Source organism: Lacerta agilis, chromosome 11 (genome assembly GCF_009819535.1).
Source record: "Lacerta agilis isolate rLacAgi1 chromosome 11, rLacAgi1.pri, whole genome shotgun sequence".
NCBI classification, from domain to species: Eukaryota; Metazoa; Chordata; class Lepidosauria; order Squamata; family Lacertidae; genus Lacerta; species Lacerta agilis.
Genome location: NC_046322.1, coordinates 51,095,209 through 51,111,808, shown reverse-complemented (window position 1 = coordinate 51,111,808; position 16,600 = coordinate 51,095,209). Strand labels below are relative to the sequence as shown.

The 16,600-nt window shown below is 44.2% G+C and overlaps 2 protein-coding genes across 3 annotated transcripts in view; both read left to right on the top strand.

The window, feature by feature from the left end:
• The first annotated feature begins 8,680 nt into the window (after positions 1 to 8,680).
• CKS2 (CDC28 protein kinase regulatory subunit 2) lies at positions 8,681 to 10,766 on the top strand. Its single transcript, XM_033164554.1, has 3 exons — positions 8,681 to 8,823; positions 9,999 to 10,126; positions 10,342 to 10,766. The coding sequence occupies exons 1-3, from the start codon at positions 8,765 to 8,767 to the stop codon at positions 10,392 to 10,394; spliced, it is 240 nt and encodes a 79-aa protein (XP_033020445.1). The 5' UTR covers positions 8,681 to 8,764; the 3' UTR covers positions 10,395 to 10,766.
• A 3,103-nt stretch (positions 10,767 to 13,869) lies between these two features.
• SECISBP2 (SECIS binding protein 2) overlaps positions 13,870 to 16,600 on the top strand; it is a 38,995-nt gene continuing 36,264 nt past the window's right edge. The window contains exon 1 of one of the 2 annotated variants that reach the window (XM_033164159.1): positions 13,870 to 14,005. Coding sequence is in view for 1 of the 2 variants with exons in the window: in XM_033164158.1 (XP_033020049.1) it covers positions 13,976 to 14,005 (30 nt within the window). In the remaining variant the exon portion in view is untranslated. The remainder of the gene's footprint in view (positions 14,006 to 16,600) is intronic. The other variant, XM_033164158.1, reaches the window with a different exon arrangement.

The window sequence follows — 16,600 nt, the reverse complement described above, 5'->3', positions numbered from 1 at the left end:
CAGTAATGCTAGTCATGTGTGAATGAGACAGAACGCGTGGTAGGAATGGGAAACCCCAGCTTCTGGGCTTCTAAATCTGCTCTATAAACCTATTTTATTTTGAAACCAAAAAGAGTGCTGTATCGTTCTTAGATATATTTCAAATCTAAAGTAAAACAAAGGCAACCCCCCACCCCAAAATGACACCCTTCCGCTGGATAACGACAAAGAGATAAAGAAAGCTGGAAACAGGAAAATGGCATACCTCTGGATCTGACAACGCCCCACCCCCCCAAAAAAGCTTCGTGTTTTTCATAGTAAAGCAATGTTCGTTTTGTGCGTGCAACCACAAGGTCCCGCAGTAGCCCACCTCCTGACAAGCATGAGTCATCAGGAGCAATTTACGCCAGCTCTCCACTTTCTGCACTGGTTATTAGCAGCTTCAACCCAACATACTGTGTGTCCTGTCCTCTCTCCTATCGTAAACATGAGGATTAACTGAGAACATCTTCTGTATGCAGTGAGGCACGTCGAGAGATGTTCTGAGAGGCTGCCTCAGAACGGCAGACTCCCTTTCTTGTAGAGCTGCTCTCCCACGTTTGGGTCCTCAGGTGTTGTTGGACTACAATTCCCATCATCCCTGACCACTGGCTGTGGATGATGGGAGTTGGAGTCATATACATCTAGGGACCCCAAGGTTGGAAAAGGCTGCCCTAGAGGAGAAGAAGAAGAGTTTGGATTTGATATCCCGCTTTATCACTACCCGAAGGAGTCTCAAAGCGGCTAACATTCTCCTTTCCCTTCCTCCCCCACAACAAACACTCTGTGAGGTGAGTGGGGCTGAGAGACTTCAAAGAAGTGTGACTAGCCCAAGGTCACCCAGCAGCTGCATGTGGAGGAGCGGAGACGCGAACCCGGTTCACCAGATTACGAGTCTACTGCTCTTAACCACTACACCATGCTGGCTCTCTAGAGGTTTGCTGAAGCTGTGTATCTTTCAAACACGTCACATATTGGAGCTCATATCCCGACATATTGGAGCTCATGTCCCGACGTTTCCTCCAAGGAGCTGTACACAGGATATCTCACAACTGCCTTGTGAGGTGGGTGGCTGACCTGAGGACAGGTCACCTAGAGAGTCTGAGAAAAGAACAAGCCGAAATTAAGCCAGTGTGGAGAGGAAGGATGGAAGGAAATGAGGGGTTGGACTTTGTTTTATATGTGTTTAAGGATGCTCAGCTTATGCTAATGGTAGCACCTTGGCATTTGAAATAATTCCTGAGGGCTGGTGAATCTAAGCTACGAACGCTATCCCTAAGAGCCTTATGCCGGGTATAACGCCAGTGGTATACCAGTGTATCCCCACTGTTGGTGGAACTCTACCAGTGGAGGTGCCAAAAACAGGACGGGGGGGTGGGAGATCAGTTTGAATCCTAATCTTCTTCAAATCCTTCTCTGGAGACCCGTAACAGCAAAAAAGGTGAGGCTGAAAGTTAAAATGCTACTGTTTAAGGTTGCGTACACCCTACATTGAAAGCACCTGACTTCCCCCAAATAATTCTGGGAACTGTATGTAGTTTAACCGTCAGACAGCTACAATTCCCAGCACGCTTAGCCAACTACGGTTCCAAGTATTCCATAAGGGAAGTAAATGTACGGTTTGTAAACTGCCTAACTCAACCGGGGGGTGAAAGACAGTACTCTGCAGTTTGCTTCTCCTTGCTTAGCTGGTGGCAATGGGTGGTGCCACCAGAAAAGTGAGGAGAAGCAACAGAATGCTTCCGGTGAGTTCTCACAGGAGCCCTGCAATATCTCGCCAGATCCTGGGAGACACCTCTGCATCCTCGCTTCTCTGGCAGCGGGGGTGGTGGCGCCAGAGAAGCCAGGAGAAGCAGCGGTAAGATCTCAGGGAGCCCTATAAGCTCTCGCCAGAACCTGGAACCCGCCGTCGCTGCTTCTCCATGGGTTCCGCTGCCGCGCTCCCTCAGCCTCGCTGATATAGTCCAAAGGAAAACAGAGCAATACGTTTGGCATCAGCTTGGCTGCAGGAACTGCTGGAAGGAGGCGGACAAGGTGCTCTCCACTCTGGATTTGTGCAGGGTTAACTCCTTAGCCTTTTCTTCTCTTGAAGATATCTCGCAGAGCAATGGGTGTTTAGGATCAGGGTTCTCTTTCTCTTGCCAAGTTGCCCCTCACTTCCCTCTACATCATGTGCAGAAACCTCTCTCTCTCTCTCTCTCATTTTTATTAAATTTTCTGTTTTACAATTTAGAGTATTCATTTAAGCAACCTTAAAATATCAATGACTTCCCTTCTTCTCTTTCCAGGGTTCATTTTACATAGCACAAATCCCAGCATATTTTATATAAACTAAACCATTCAGCATTCCATTATTACTTCCATCAAAACTTATTTACACTGCTAAATTTATCTTAATGCTGCCCACGTTTTCAAGTGCACACAATTTCCCCCCATATATTCAATAAACGTTTCCCAAACTTCATTAAATGAATGCTCTTCTTGTTCTCTTATTCTATGAGTTAGAACCACAAGTTGCGCAGATCCCATCAGTTTAAGTTGCCATTCTTCTTTAATTGGGACCTCACTCGTTTTCCATTTGGGGACTAACAAAACATAAATAACATTTTTAGACACCTGAGAATTTCCATAAGAATTATCCCCAACAAAAAGGACTCCGGTCTTTTTGGAAAGGTGCTTTTAATCCCCCCCAATCATTATAAATTATTTCCCAATACTCTGTTATCCTTTTACAGGTCCACCACATATGAAAGAACGTACCCTCGACCTCACTGCATATCCAGCACTTATCTGATTCGGTCTTATACATCTTAGAAAGTTTACTTGGAGTTAAATACCATCTGTAAATCATTTTCAAGTAGTTCTCCTTCAGGGAATAACACGTTCTTGACCATTGGACCCGCAATCGGTCTCATCCACTCAGTCCACCGGAGCCTGTCTTTGCATGCAGGGGAAGAAACATTCAAGTAAATGCAATAATTATTCCCTAAGGCTGTAGATCTCTGGAATCCTATGAACCCAGCAGTACTTATATCCATTCTGAAGGAAATCAGGCCTGAGTACTCACTGGAAGGACAGATTCTGAAGTTAAGGCTCCGGTACTTTGGCCACCTCATGAGAAGAGAAGACTCCCTGGAAAAGACCCTGATGTTGGGAAAGATGGAGGGCACAAGGAGAAGGGGACGACAGAGGACAAGATGGTTGGACAGTGTTCTCGAAGCTACCAACATGAGTCTGACCAAACTGCGGGAGGCAGGGGAAGTCAGGAGTGCCTGGCGTGCTCTGGTCCATGGAGTCACGAAGAGTCGGACACGACTAAATGACTAAACAAAACCAACAGCAGTACTTCTAACAGTACAGGCCTGCAGAAGTTAAACCCCAGTGAATTCAATGAGACTTACTTCCATACAACTGGACATAAGACTGCAGCCTAAGTAAATACGTACAGGACAGAGCTGCACATGGACAGATTGTTAGCTATATTGCACACCAGGCGTTGTAAAATGGGATCAGTGAGCCCTCCAGTGGTATTTTTCCATGTTACACGACGAGAAACACATATACTGCAGCTGAATTGGATTGCACCTAAGTATGGTAGTCTATTTTAGTTTTACACAAGTTCAATCTTTTGGAAGTTTCACACAGCATCATTATAGAAAGCCAGTTTGAAACTGTTGGAATAATCGCCAACCTTGGTACCATCTGTTCCCTTTCATCTGCCTACACATTTGAAAAATACATAAATTACAAAATCTAAACAGAATGTAAGGTGTTGAGCCCAAAATATTCATAGACCTGAAAAAAAGACAAACATTTGGGTTGGTTTGTTTTTAGCACAGTGAATAATGCTTTCAAAAGTGAGTGCTGAACTTTTCTTTTGAGTTAGGACCTTTGTTTCGTTTCCCTCTTTCTGTTTAGGTGATCTTTCTGCACAGCCACCATGCTCTACATTTAACAATTATGGGAAGATTTACACCACTGTAACTAGAAAATTATGAATATAATATTTTCCATACAAATGACTGGTTCAGATGAATTCACAAAGCTTATTGGGCCCTTGATGTTAATCCAGGGGATATAACATTTCAAGATTCATAGGAAGGTTTTATTACTTAGCTGTGACTGCATGTACACTATACATTCAAAGCACATGGCTTCCCCCAAAGATTCCCGGGAACTGTAGTTTGTTAAGAGTGCTGGGGTGAACTACTGTTTCCAGCATTCTTTAGGGGACCTCATAGGCTTTAAATGCACAGAGTCTGGAACTGCATTTAAAAAAAAAAAAAAACAGATTTAGGAAAAATGGAGTACCACACTATTCTGCCATCGAATTCTGCATTAATAAAAGGAAAATAGTTACTAAGGGGAAAATATTCTAAATTCTAAATTACCAGCTCCAGTACAGAACAGGTCAACAGTGACTGCTTTCCAAATATTTCTGGGCCTTGCTTTATCTGAAGATTCCCAGGCGATGTATATTGGTCCAGGAACCAATTTCTGAAAGGAACATGAAGGGCAGGTTAGATGAGCACAGGTGCGGGATATGCATTCAAATCAGTTGCCCTTCCGGCTTAAACAACAAAGAGCACTGTAGCACCTTAAAAACTAGCAAATACAGTCCACTTCAGCAAATTCACTAAGTATTATACCTACATGGCTGGGTGGAGAGAGAAATGAAACAGAGAAAACGGAGAAAAGTACAGACAATGGCAATTATGCACTTAGCTGTGGTAATTCACAAAACGGTTTTTGACGCCACAGACATCCTGGCATTGGTAAGCCAATTAACACATATAACGTGTGTGTGTTTCAATCCACAAGTGATAGATCATGGAAGCCATTATGTCAGAACAGATTAACCTTCAAGGTGCTGCAACACTCTTTGTTGTTTTTCCTTGCAGAAGAATGACATGGTTACTGCCCTGGAAATGGATACTTTACATTTATTATCAGGTCAGTGACACTAAGGCATTGGAAGTAAACACAACACCAATCAGATGAAAACAATGCTAACACAAGATAAGAAGACCCCTGGAAATACAATGCCCTGACCAATAGATAAGCACGCCTGTTTCGTTTTTGAGAAGGGGCTATTAGTTCAGGAAGCAGATTCCCATCCATTGGCTAAATAGCCTTGTGCCACCTTAAAGACTAAGAGACGTATTTATTGTCCTCTCTGGAAGTTCATTGTTTGCAAAGCTAGAGAGGGCTACCCCCCCTCCTGCGCACATGGCGTCCTAGTGAGTTTGTGACAGAAGAAAGGTTTGAACAAGGGACTGCCCTACACAGGCTTAAGCCTAGAGAAGTGCCGCTCAAAGGGCATGAATATAAGGCACGGGTGGGGAACCATTTTTAGCCCAAGGGCCACATTGTCTTCTAGGCTAGCTTCTGAGGGCCACGTGCCAGGGGAGAGCAGGATCAGAAGTAAAAGTGTGCAGAGCCATGAATGCAAGATTTTACCTTTTCACAGCAGGCTGCATAGCCTTGCACATCCCTTTCTATCCTCCATCCTGCTAGGCAATAGGCATTTTCAGAGTTCCAGGACACACTCCAGCCAGGCAAAAGCGCCATAGGTGTGTGGCCTAGGGAGAGATGGTGTGGTGTAGGAAGAGTCCTGAGGGCCAACTAGAGATGTCTGAGGGCTGCATCCGGCCCATAGCTGTCAACCTTCCCTTTTTTTGCAGTGGGAAACGGCGCTGGAATAAGGGAATTTCCTGCAAAAAAAGGGAACGTGGACAGCTATGATCCGGCCCCTGGGCCTGAGGTTCCCCAACCCTTGGTGTAAGGTCACATTCCTGATCCCTCTAATCCCTGGCAGCTCTCCCTCCTAAAAATATATCCTTCGGATCAAAAGACTCCAGAATAAAATGGCCTAGGTGCATGAGCTGAGAGGGGAGAGGTGAATTACAGAAATCCAGGCAGGGGCACATTTAAGACGTTATAGGAGATGGGGGGGATTTGCAGTCAAACAGTGCTAGTTAGTATGTGAAGAGGTTAAGGACCACAGAGTTCTAAATTTCTAGAGTAGACTCTGTGATGTCACAACCCCTCTTCTCCAAGGAGAGAGGAAGTAAGGTTTGCTTCCTCCTCACCCACCCCGCTTTCTCTTGAACCGTAACTGAAGATATCTGAGGCTGGGGCTCCAGACTTAGATCATGTCTTTGATTCCAACTTCTGTATTTTGTAACCAAGAGAACCTAAGCTGTGTTCATTTCTGATCTGGCATTGAACGATGCGTGAATGAGACCTCCGATTACTGTAAGTACAACTTTTAAAATTACTTGACATTATAGTCCATTCACTCTGAAATGGCTAGAGGCAAGGGGAGCACATTGACAGCCCTTAATACTGAGATTAGATCTAACAGCCTATATTTGCCACACTTTGCAAATATTGTGCCTATTTCTTTTTTGGCTAGAGAGTGAGTCAAGCCCTGCAGACTTTTTGAATTCAGGCAGTCAACCGTTTTTCTTTTGCACTCTCCACATACATGTGGTACTTCAGGATTAACTGGTATTCTCCGGTTATTTCCCAACATTGTGTGGGGAGGGAATTACTTTACACTTACTTTGACAAGTTTTTCTTGCTGCTCCCTTAGTTTGGAGTATGTCTAACTGACCTTGTTTCTTTATATTTGTTTCTCCAGTGTGCATAATGAGGTAAATGCATTTCTGCACACAGGTGAACCTTTGAATGAGACATCAGCATCCATAAGCGACTATCAGGTGGTCAGGTAGATATAGTATTTAGGATGCTTCAAAGGCTTTTATGGACAATTTAAAGCCCCATTTCTATTGTTTTCAGTGTGAGTGAAGGAGGCATTTTGCTTGAGGTCATGCCACAGACAAATGGGGGCCGTGGACCAGCCTTGAACACACTGGGGGCTTGTAGAGTAATTCAAGAGCAATCAAGCACCCTTTAAAAAACAAAACAAGCATAAGATCCAGAAGTCTGTTAAAAAATAACAATAATACATTGAAGCTCAGAAATTCAAAGGCCCGGAAGAATTTTAAAAAGTATTTTACTGAGAACTAGAAACTGCAAATAAGAAAGTGGGATTTGGGAACAAACTTCAGTCTATACATAAAGCAACTCCCAGTGATTTGTGTGCAATTGCTGTCTGCTCTCCTTGTCTCTTCAGGGCAAACATCCTCAGCAAGGCAGCAAGGGACCAATTTCCCCTTTCTTTCTCCCTCCCTTTCCCCTTTGTGCCATATATTTCAGATTGCATACCAGAAGGAGGGACTGTCTCTATATGGGAATGTTTACAGCGGGGGGGGGGGTGGGGTGCTTTAAATCAATGACACACCAAATGCAGATTACTTCCGTCCTAGTTGTGCAAGAGCTGCTGTCTCCAGTTTAGAAAGTTTGGGGTGGGGAGAGAGGGTGAGGGTCAGATGACTTGTCAATCCCAGCAGGTATATAAGAGGACCCGGCCTGCGGCCTGCCCAGGCCATCTCTTTCTATTCCCGTACGTTGTTGCCCACGGAGCACAACTATGCTGAAATTGACAAAGAGGCATGTGCCATTGCCTCTATATACCGGGTATATCAGATCTGCAACAGAGGGAATGGCACATGCCTCTTTGTCAATTTCAGCATAGTTGTGCTCCGTGGGCAACAACGTACGGGAATAGAAAGAGATGGCCTGGGCAGGCCGCAGGCTGGGTCCTCTTATATACCTGCTGGGATTGACAAGTCATCTGACCCTCACCCTATATATATTGGGGGTGGGGATGGGGGGTTTGCACATGTGCCCATCAAGCTGTGTGTGGGAACTATCCCTCTGTGTGTGGTGCAAATGCTGCGCGTTGTGCAGAATGGAAATATTTAGGTGCGATGTTCTATCCATAGATGCAGCTTGCAGAGGGGAAATTTGAGAGGGCGAGGGAGCATGGGTCCACTGTGGGGAGCTAACTGCATTTCTTGCGCATGGGTGCCTGCCTCCACAAGGGATTTGTGCTGCCGAGCTGTTGTGAGCCTTCTTTTGTTCACTCCTTTTTATTTTGAGGCAGTGCACACCTATGTTTGTGGAATTGCAAACCTTTCGAGTCGTGTCGTGTGTTACTCCATGTGATCCCTTATTTTCAAATCCGAAACTTGACAGCTATGGGGCTCACTCCAGAGTAAGCAGAGAGCTCTGCGCTGTTTGCAATTCCAATGGGAAAGGATGCCGAAGAAGCCACCCAAATATCACGAACGCATTACTGTAATATCGCTCGCTCTACAGAAAAGGTAGCCAGGAATACAACCCCTTCCAGGCGGGGAGGGACAGGCAGCGGAAACAACCCAAGCGCGCTCCCGCGGCGGCGCGCAATTGGGAGGGGCGGGGGGAAGAAACTCAAAACTCGCACCCAAGTCAAACGGAACTCGAACACGCGAGGAGAGTGTGGGCGCGCACGCGCAGTTCGCGGCGGCCTTCCAGGGAGGGGAGGGGAGGGGAGAGGGGGGCGGGGCGGGGCGTGGAACCGACTCCCAACAGGCCCGCGGCAGTCACGCGGGCAGCGCGCGCCCCGATTAGCCCTCCGCCGCCCGTCCAATCAGCGTCGAGCTGGCGGATTCAAATCGAGTCCGGGCGGGTGGGCTGGCTTTAAGGGCGAGTTAGTTTAGCGCCGCCGCTGCCGCTGCTGGAGGTGGGAGAAGGAGGAGGAGGAGAGAGAGAGAGTAAGAGAGAGAGAGAGAGAGAGGAAGGGGAAGGGGGCGGTTTCCGTGAGGCGCCCGTGGTCGCCGCCATCATCGTCTTCGTCATGGCCCACAAGCAGATCTACTACTCGGACAAGTACTTCGACGAGAACTACGAGTACCGGTGAGAAAGGCCGGGGGGGGGTCCCGGGGCCGGTGGGCCTCTTCCTGCCCCTGCGAGGCTGCAGCTGGGCCCGCCGCTCTTCCATGGCGTCCCTCGCCGCCCTCCGCTTTCCCTTTCCCTCCTTTCTTCCCGCCCAGACTTCCTTCCCGGTACCTCAGCAGAGGGGGGAGAAAACAAAAAAACGGCGGGCCTATTTTTCTCCCTCATTTCACGCCGGCTGTGGGGTTGGGGTTGGGGGGGGGGAACGGCCTTGGGACAAAGGACGGCGCGGGGCGAGGCCGGAGGAGGCCGTTGCGCCTGCCCGCTTCACAGGCACTTTGGGGAAGGGCTGGCGGCGCGGCGGCGGCGTGCGCGTGTTTCGAACCCGGCTCCCTATCCCGTTTCCCACCCTTTAGCCCCGTGGTAACTTGGTGGGCCAAAATCTGCCGCCGATGAGCTTAGGAGGGGGTTTGGGTCAGGGTTTCTCCGGTCGGCCGCCATGGCCATTTCAATACTCGGTTTCCGTGTGTTAACTTTGGGCCTTTCCAACTTTGAATTTGCGTTTCGCTAACGTTAGCCTCCCAGCATTTCTCCCGACGAAAATAGAGACGTCCCATTCCATAATAATAATAATAATTCCTTATCTCCTTGGCTCCGGGGTTGCTTCACTCCATACCCGCCAACATTTCTGCGATGAAAATAGGGACATCCTAAGGAAACGCAGGGCATTTCAGGATCAAATCGGAAACTGGGACAGCTTCTGAAAATCTGGGAATGTCCCTGGAAAATAGGGACACTTGCAAGTGGCTGCAGATAACACCATAAAAGTCACAGTTTATTTATTGCCCAGTAGTAGGAGAGCTGGCTTTTGTTTTGGGTTTCCTACATGGATGCAACTTGCAAGAAGCAAATGGCAGTTAGCAAGCCTGATGATCCTGAGTTTTCATGTTGCATAGCAAGCTGCCGGGTTGTCTAAAAAAGTTAAAAATCTAAAGTAGATATGAAATAACATGTACAGTGCTGTTCCTTCAACTTAGGCTATTGTGTACAAATAATCAAAAATCACATGCAGAGGTCCAGCCTGAAACTTAAATGTTCAAGCAGTTCACAAATGCTATGGAGTCTGACATAAAGCTTCATTACAAGTTTATTGGGGCTGTATAAATGTGACTTGGTGTGGTTTTTGTTCCTGGCAGGCATGTGATGTTGCCAAGAGAGCTGTCGAAGCAAGTACCAAAAACTCATCTAATGACTGAAGAAGAATGGAGAAGACTTGGTGTTCAGCAAAGCCTTGGCTGGGTCCACTACATGATTCATGAACCAGGTAAAAAGGGACATCTCTACCTAACAAGCTATTCCAGAAATATTTTCTGTAAAGCTTTTAGGATGTCTTGACGAGGGAGAGGGACAAAGTCACTTCATACATTTAGTAGCAAGGGCTAGACAGAAAGTGTTTACTGAAAACCCTATATTATCAGCCATTAAGTGGGATGTCTGGCCACAGACTTATAAACAAACCTCCATTTTTTCTCTTTGCAGAACCACACATCCTTCTATTTAGAAGACCACTTCCAAAAGGCCAGCAGAAATGAACAGCCTCTCTAAACTTCTGGAACTTTATGTATAAATGTATATATGTTGGTAGTATTCAGTGAATACTTAAGAAAAATATACAAACAAGTCATTACCTGTGCATGAGCTGTATTATTCACAGCAACAGAGCTCAGTAAAATGCAAAGTAGGCTGCTATGGTCTTGAATTCTCACATAACAAGTTAACAAGTGCCTATTTGATTTTTTCAGTTTTGTTCAATAAAGTTCACAACTTTCATGTAATGTGTTGATTATAAAAATCTTCAAAGATCTGTGCCTTTTTATTCTTAGTAATGAAGCTTCTTCCAACTGTCGAAGCAATTCATCCTGTGGCTTTTCAGCTGCTGAAATAAACATATTTTTAATGCTAAATATATGCATTTCATGATTTTAGTTTACTGTCCACATTATAAAAGCCATCTATTGTTACTCTCGGTATAAAATGCAATACAATTGATGGCAATAATAGAGGGTTTTTGTAGTATTTATATCACTTAACTAGAGTTTGTTTGCTAGAATCGTTTTTACAAGAGAAGGAAGAAACAGGCTTAATGGCTCAGGTGAGCATTAATAAGAATGATCTACGGCCCTAATCAAGCTTTGTACAGGTCTGAAATCTTGTTGAATCACTTTGACTTCAACGAGTTGAGTGTATTTTGCACAGACACAAATGTGTATCTTCAACCACAGGAGCTACAACAAACTAAAGCAAGAGATTCTTAGAAAGCTTAATTCTGCACCAATGCCACACTCTGCAAGGTACCTTGCTTGTTCTCAGAATGACCATATCCAGATTACTTCTCAAAGCATTCTGTAATCACCAAAATTAATATAATAAGATATTTTGAAGACAATTGAATTGTATTTTCAGTTATACAAGCATATATTTTTAATTAAATGCTAGATCACATACCTTTCCTAATGTAATTTTCAAAATGGCAGTGCTATAAAATCCAACTTCATTGTTGCCTATGTCACTTGTGTTGCAATCTTCATGCCCTGCCCCATACTGATGCAGTGAGAATTCAACTGATTTACACCACAGTTGTCATCAGGTCTATTCAGAAGCAAGCCTTGTTCAATTTAATGCTCAAAACAAAATAAGAAATAAAAAAATTCCTTCCAGTAGCACCTTAGAGACCAATTAAGTTCTTTGTATGAGCTTTCGTGTGCATGCACACTTCAGATATCTCTTGGTTGGTCTCCAAGGTGCTACTGGAAGGAATTTTTTTTTTTTAATTTCTTGTTTTGACTATGGGAGACCAACACGGCTACCTACCTGTAACTCAGTTTAAGAGGACTTACTCCTAGGTATTGCAGCCTTAGACCTCTGGTGTGGCATGACAGGAATAAAGCAGGCAGCTGTACAATTTACTATTTATTTTATTTATATTTCACCCTTCCAAATGAGCCCAGGGCAGTGAACAAATCAATTTTAAAAAAAAGCATTATAAAAATAGACATCCAGCCAGTGATTTCAGGGGTGCCAGGAACAGCCATCAAATGCCTGGGTAAACGAATGTTTTTAAATTCCTACTGAAAGCCAAATAATGAGGGAGGCATGCCTTGCCACAGATGAGAAGCTACCACTGAAAAGGCAGTCATGGGTCAATTCCAGCCCCTACTGGCGACACCACCAAACCCTCACCTACTGAATGTAAGGTCCAAGGTAGCTGACATTGGGGTAGGTGCTCTAGTTAGGAAGTCCAAAGTCATTTTGAGCTTTATATGCCAGTATTAAGACCTTTAATTGAGCTTGGTAGCTCACTTCGCCAGATACTGGCACAAATGGAAATCAATGCCCTGAGCAATAAAAGGCTGTACTGCAAAGTACACAAACTTGTTTGGCTATGTACTTCTGCAGTCTTGAGAGGCTTTTATAAATTATTTTAGGCTGTTTCATACTTTTATCTTTGTGCAATTTTGAAAGGATAGCTGTGTGTTTTGTTTAAAACTACCCTAATAAGAGTATTAATACAGCTGCTATCATTCAATGCCCCTTCCATGATCACTGCAGATGGTGACAACAGGAAATTAAAAGACGCCTGCTTCTTGGTAGAAAAGCAAAGACAAACGTAGACCACCTTGCTGACAAAGGTCTGTGTAGTTAAAACTATGGTTTTCCCAGTAGTGATTTATGGAAGAGAGCTGGACCATAAAGAAGGCTGATCGCCGAAGAATTGATGCTTTTGAATTATGGTGTTGGAGGAGACTTGAAAATCAGCCCTGAGTGCTCACTGGAAGGACAGATCCTGAAGCTAAGGCTCCAATACTTTGACCACCACATGAGAAGAGAAAACTCCCTGGAAAAGACCCTGATGTTGGGAAAGATTGGAGGCACAAGGAAAAGGGGGCGACAAAGGATGAGATGGTTGGACAGTGTTCTCGAAGCTACCAAACATGAGTGACCAAACTGCAGGAGATCACGAAGAGTCCATGGGGTCACGAAGAGTCGGGCACGACTAACCAACAAAATCATTCAATGTATTTTGTTATAAGACATTTTGGGTGGGCTACATCCAAAAATGCAGACTATAAATGATTTTATAAAAAATAGGGATGTATGTTTTTACCCATAAAAATTATTTATATATAATTTCTATGGGTAAAAACAATTCTTAAGAAAAACAATTTCTATTAAAAGTTACAAAAATGTTTACCATTAGTAATGCATCTATAAAGATTGCTCATTTTTGTAGCTAGCAAGAGATTGAAGCTGCAAAATTTCTGTTGTACACACTGCCTATGTGGCGAAGCTAAAATTGATTTAACACATTTTTATAGTATATATAATGTTGGATAAGAAACAGCAAAGTGGTGTCTGTGTATTCATAGTAGTTGTTACATGCGGAGAGACGTCATGACTCCTTTAGACAAATGATTAAATTATGAGACAAATATATGAGAAAATATTTGACACACAGACAGTTTGGAAGTCTAGTTGCATTGCTTTTTATTGATTTTTTTTGGGTGCAGTTGTAAACACAGACAACCTCAAATGCACAAAGTATGACTAAAAACATTCAAAATACTGGACGAGACATAAAGTTCTGCATATAAATAAAACCCACTTCCTATTTGAATCAGGTAAATTATAATGCATGGGTTTCCTTTTGCAGCTGTTTTGTTATTGTTCCAACTATTTTCTTCATTTGAGGAATCAGATGGGTCAGCAATATTGATAAGATGTATTGATACAACCCAGTTCATACCATGTGCCGAAATCACTTCCCTTCCGTGCGCTCCGTTATGCGTATATAAACTGTCAAACCATGCCAAGCTGCGTGAAAAACTGCATTATTATGAACACAGCCCATCATCCGCGTTAGGAGACGCTGAACAGGCACGACGGTTTCGGTAGAGCTACGCCGGCCTTTCACTTTTGCCCCTGGTGTCATGGCGACGGTCACGCGAGCCGGGGCGCGGCTGCTGATTGGCCGAGGCCTCTCGGGTTAAAACCTCCGAGTCGCGCGCCCGCCGCGTCTTTTTGTGCGCGCCGCCGGGCCGGTGGTAGAAGGGCAGGGTGGAAGCCGCCGTTGGTGGGGCGTTGACCTTTTGTCGCCCCCCCCCCTCGCCGCGCCATGTCTTCAGAAAGGGAAGCGGGCAGCGAGGTAAGGCGGGGAAGCGGCGGCGGAGAGGCCGGGTCTGTGGAGAAGGCGAAAGAGCAGCTCCCTCCAGCCTCCCTCCCAGCGCGCTGCTGCTGGTTGTTATGTAAACGGCGGCCGGAGAGGTCCTGGAAGGGGAAAGGCAAAGCCGCTCTCCATTCTGATGGCTCCGCTGAAACCTGCTCTTGCTTAACGTGTGTGTCTATGGCTCAGGTCCTGGCAGGAGACCTGAACAACAAAAAAAGGGGGGGGAGATGAGCTTTTTATTATTATTATTAAATTTCCCAACCTCCCCGAAAGAAGTCTGTTTCTCTCTGCAGAAAGAAAAATGAGGCACAGCAACACCAGAGAGTCACAAACAAGCCTCCCCTCCCAAGTGGTGCTCAGGAAAAATAATAATAATAATAATTTTGATATAGCATGTCTACTGTTATCATCGGGACAAGGCACTGCAAACTTTTCCCTCTTGCCGTGGAGGAAGTGCAGTGTTGAGTATATTAGGCAGAATTTTTTTTAAAGGTCTCCTCCCCCTCCCTGGGGGTTTAAGCCTTGTCTCTCGCCCCCCCCCCTTCTCTTCTGCTTGCCAGCACCATTCTCTTTTCAGGACACCACTGCTTTGGTTTTAGTGGTTGTGCAATAGGGAAAGGAGCACCTGTTGAATTATTTTTGCGCAAAATGCAAGTTTCACCACCTGAACTGTTGTCGTCTTCGCAGGCAAGACCTCTGACAGGGGAGGGGAATGGCAGCAGCTTGTTTTAAGAATACTGGCTGCGTTGTGTGTCCTGGTCATCAACTTACTTTTATTTTATTTTATTTGTTTGCTTATTTAATTAGTATACCACCCTTCTTCTGAGGAACACAATATACAGTATAAAATATTGTAGCACTTTGTGCACATAAAATACGTAAATAAAAACAGATCACCTTTCTTGATATGATAGCAGAAACCCAACATTACTGTTTGGCCAAATAGATTTGAACTAAACCAACCTGGTCAGGACTTTGTCAGTCATAAGGCTCTGGTTTGGGAAGCAGCTTTTGCTTCCTTCAGAAATTGCCTCTTTCCCAGGAATAAAATTCCAGAAGTATGACAGTTATTTGTTTGCATGTAATGTGTAATTTTGCCAACATGCTTGCTGCTTTATTGTAGCATGGCCTAAGTTTTTAGAAGCAATTACCCATTTTGATAACTAGGATTTTGTTATGAATTCTATGCCAAATTACGTCTAGTAGCTTCAAGGATTACACATTATTTTTGCTTTGCTGGAGATGAATGTTCCCATGGGGAGAAGTAGTAAAATCTTGTTTTTCACATGGAATTTGATAGGTTGTGCATACACTCCAGAATAACTTTTGACTATGTGTGCTTTGCAGAATAGCTTCAAATATTTTCCTTTTCTGAATTCAGTTAATCAAAGTTTTTCACTCAGGCTGGAGTAGAAGTGTCCTGTTTTTACCTATGTATTTAAATGATATGATAGAAACAAAAAAAAATGAACAATTTGCAGTTTTGCTTTGAAATGAAGCGTGAAAGCTTAATCTTGACTAATTTAGTTTCACTTTGCTGAGTAACTGCTGGATTGGGGCCATTCCATACCTCTGATTGTAATAAGGAAGGCGAGTAGTAGCACTTGTATTGCATGGAGAAAATCCCTGATTCAATAGCTGTTATCTCCAGGTAAGGCTCAGAACTATTTCTGCCTGAAACAGCTGCCTCCTGGCAGCGTGCAGACAATATTGAGCTGGATGGACCAATAATCCTGACTCGGTATGAAGTAGCTTTCCATATTTTAGCCATTATATAAACCTAAATTCTGTATAATTAAAACCATAGCATTACCCTAATGGTGGTAGTGGGAAACCTGTGGCTACCAGAGGTTGTTGGACTTTAGGCTCCAGCAGCCTCAACCACCATACCCAGTGTTTGGGGATGATGGCAGTTGGAATCTAGCAATGTTGGGAAGCCACAAGTTCGCCCTATATGTGGGTGGCTTTACCATAGTTAAACCTTAAAGTTTTTAAAATCTGTGATTCTAACATATTTTTTGGCTGTAGAATCTGAACACTCGTTCCTGATGTAAATAGGTCAGGCAAATATAATAAGGTGTCCAGTAAACTCGGCATTTGTGCAACAATTTGTACTTGGTTTCTATTTCTCTTTTATTATATTTGGGTACGTTTGCCAAAATTCTGGTCAACCATCTTTTTAATGAGCTGCAGAACACAACTGTTCATATTATGGACTAAACCTTTAGGCTTGTTTTCAACTAAGTCCTACTCAAAGTAGACCCATTGAAACTCAAGAGCCCAAGTTAGTAATGGTCATTGGCTTCAACGGCCCACTCTTGAGTAGGTCCAGCATTTAATACTACCCTTAGTGTCCAGTTGTCCCTCCGTTTCAAGTGCAAGTACAGCCACCAGAGGGTGTTCAGTGAACAGACTTTTGACTGTCAGCTGAATGCTTTGCTTTCTCTTAGATTCTTGTAGGGCAAGTGCAGATGTAATGCTAGTTGGTCATTAATTAGGGTTATGGTTTTGGGAGTGGGGAGCAGGCTCTTCTTCTTTTTCATACTTCTCTCTACTTCCCTTTTCCCAACTTTA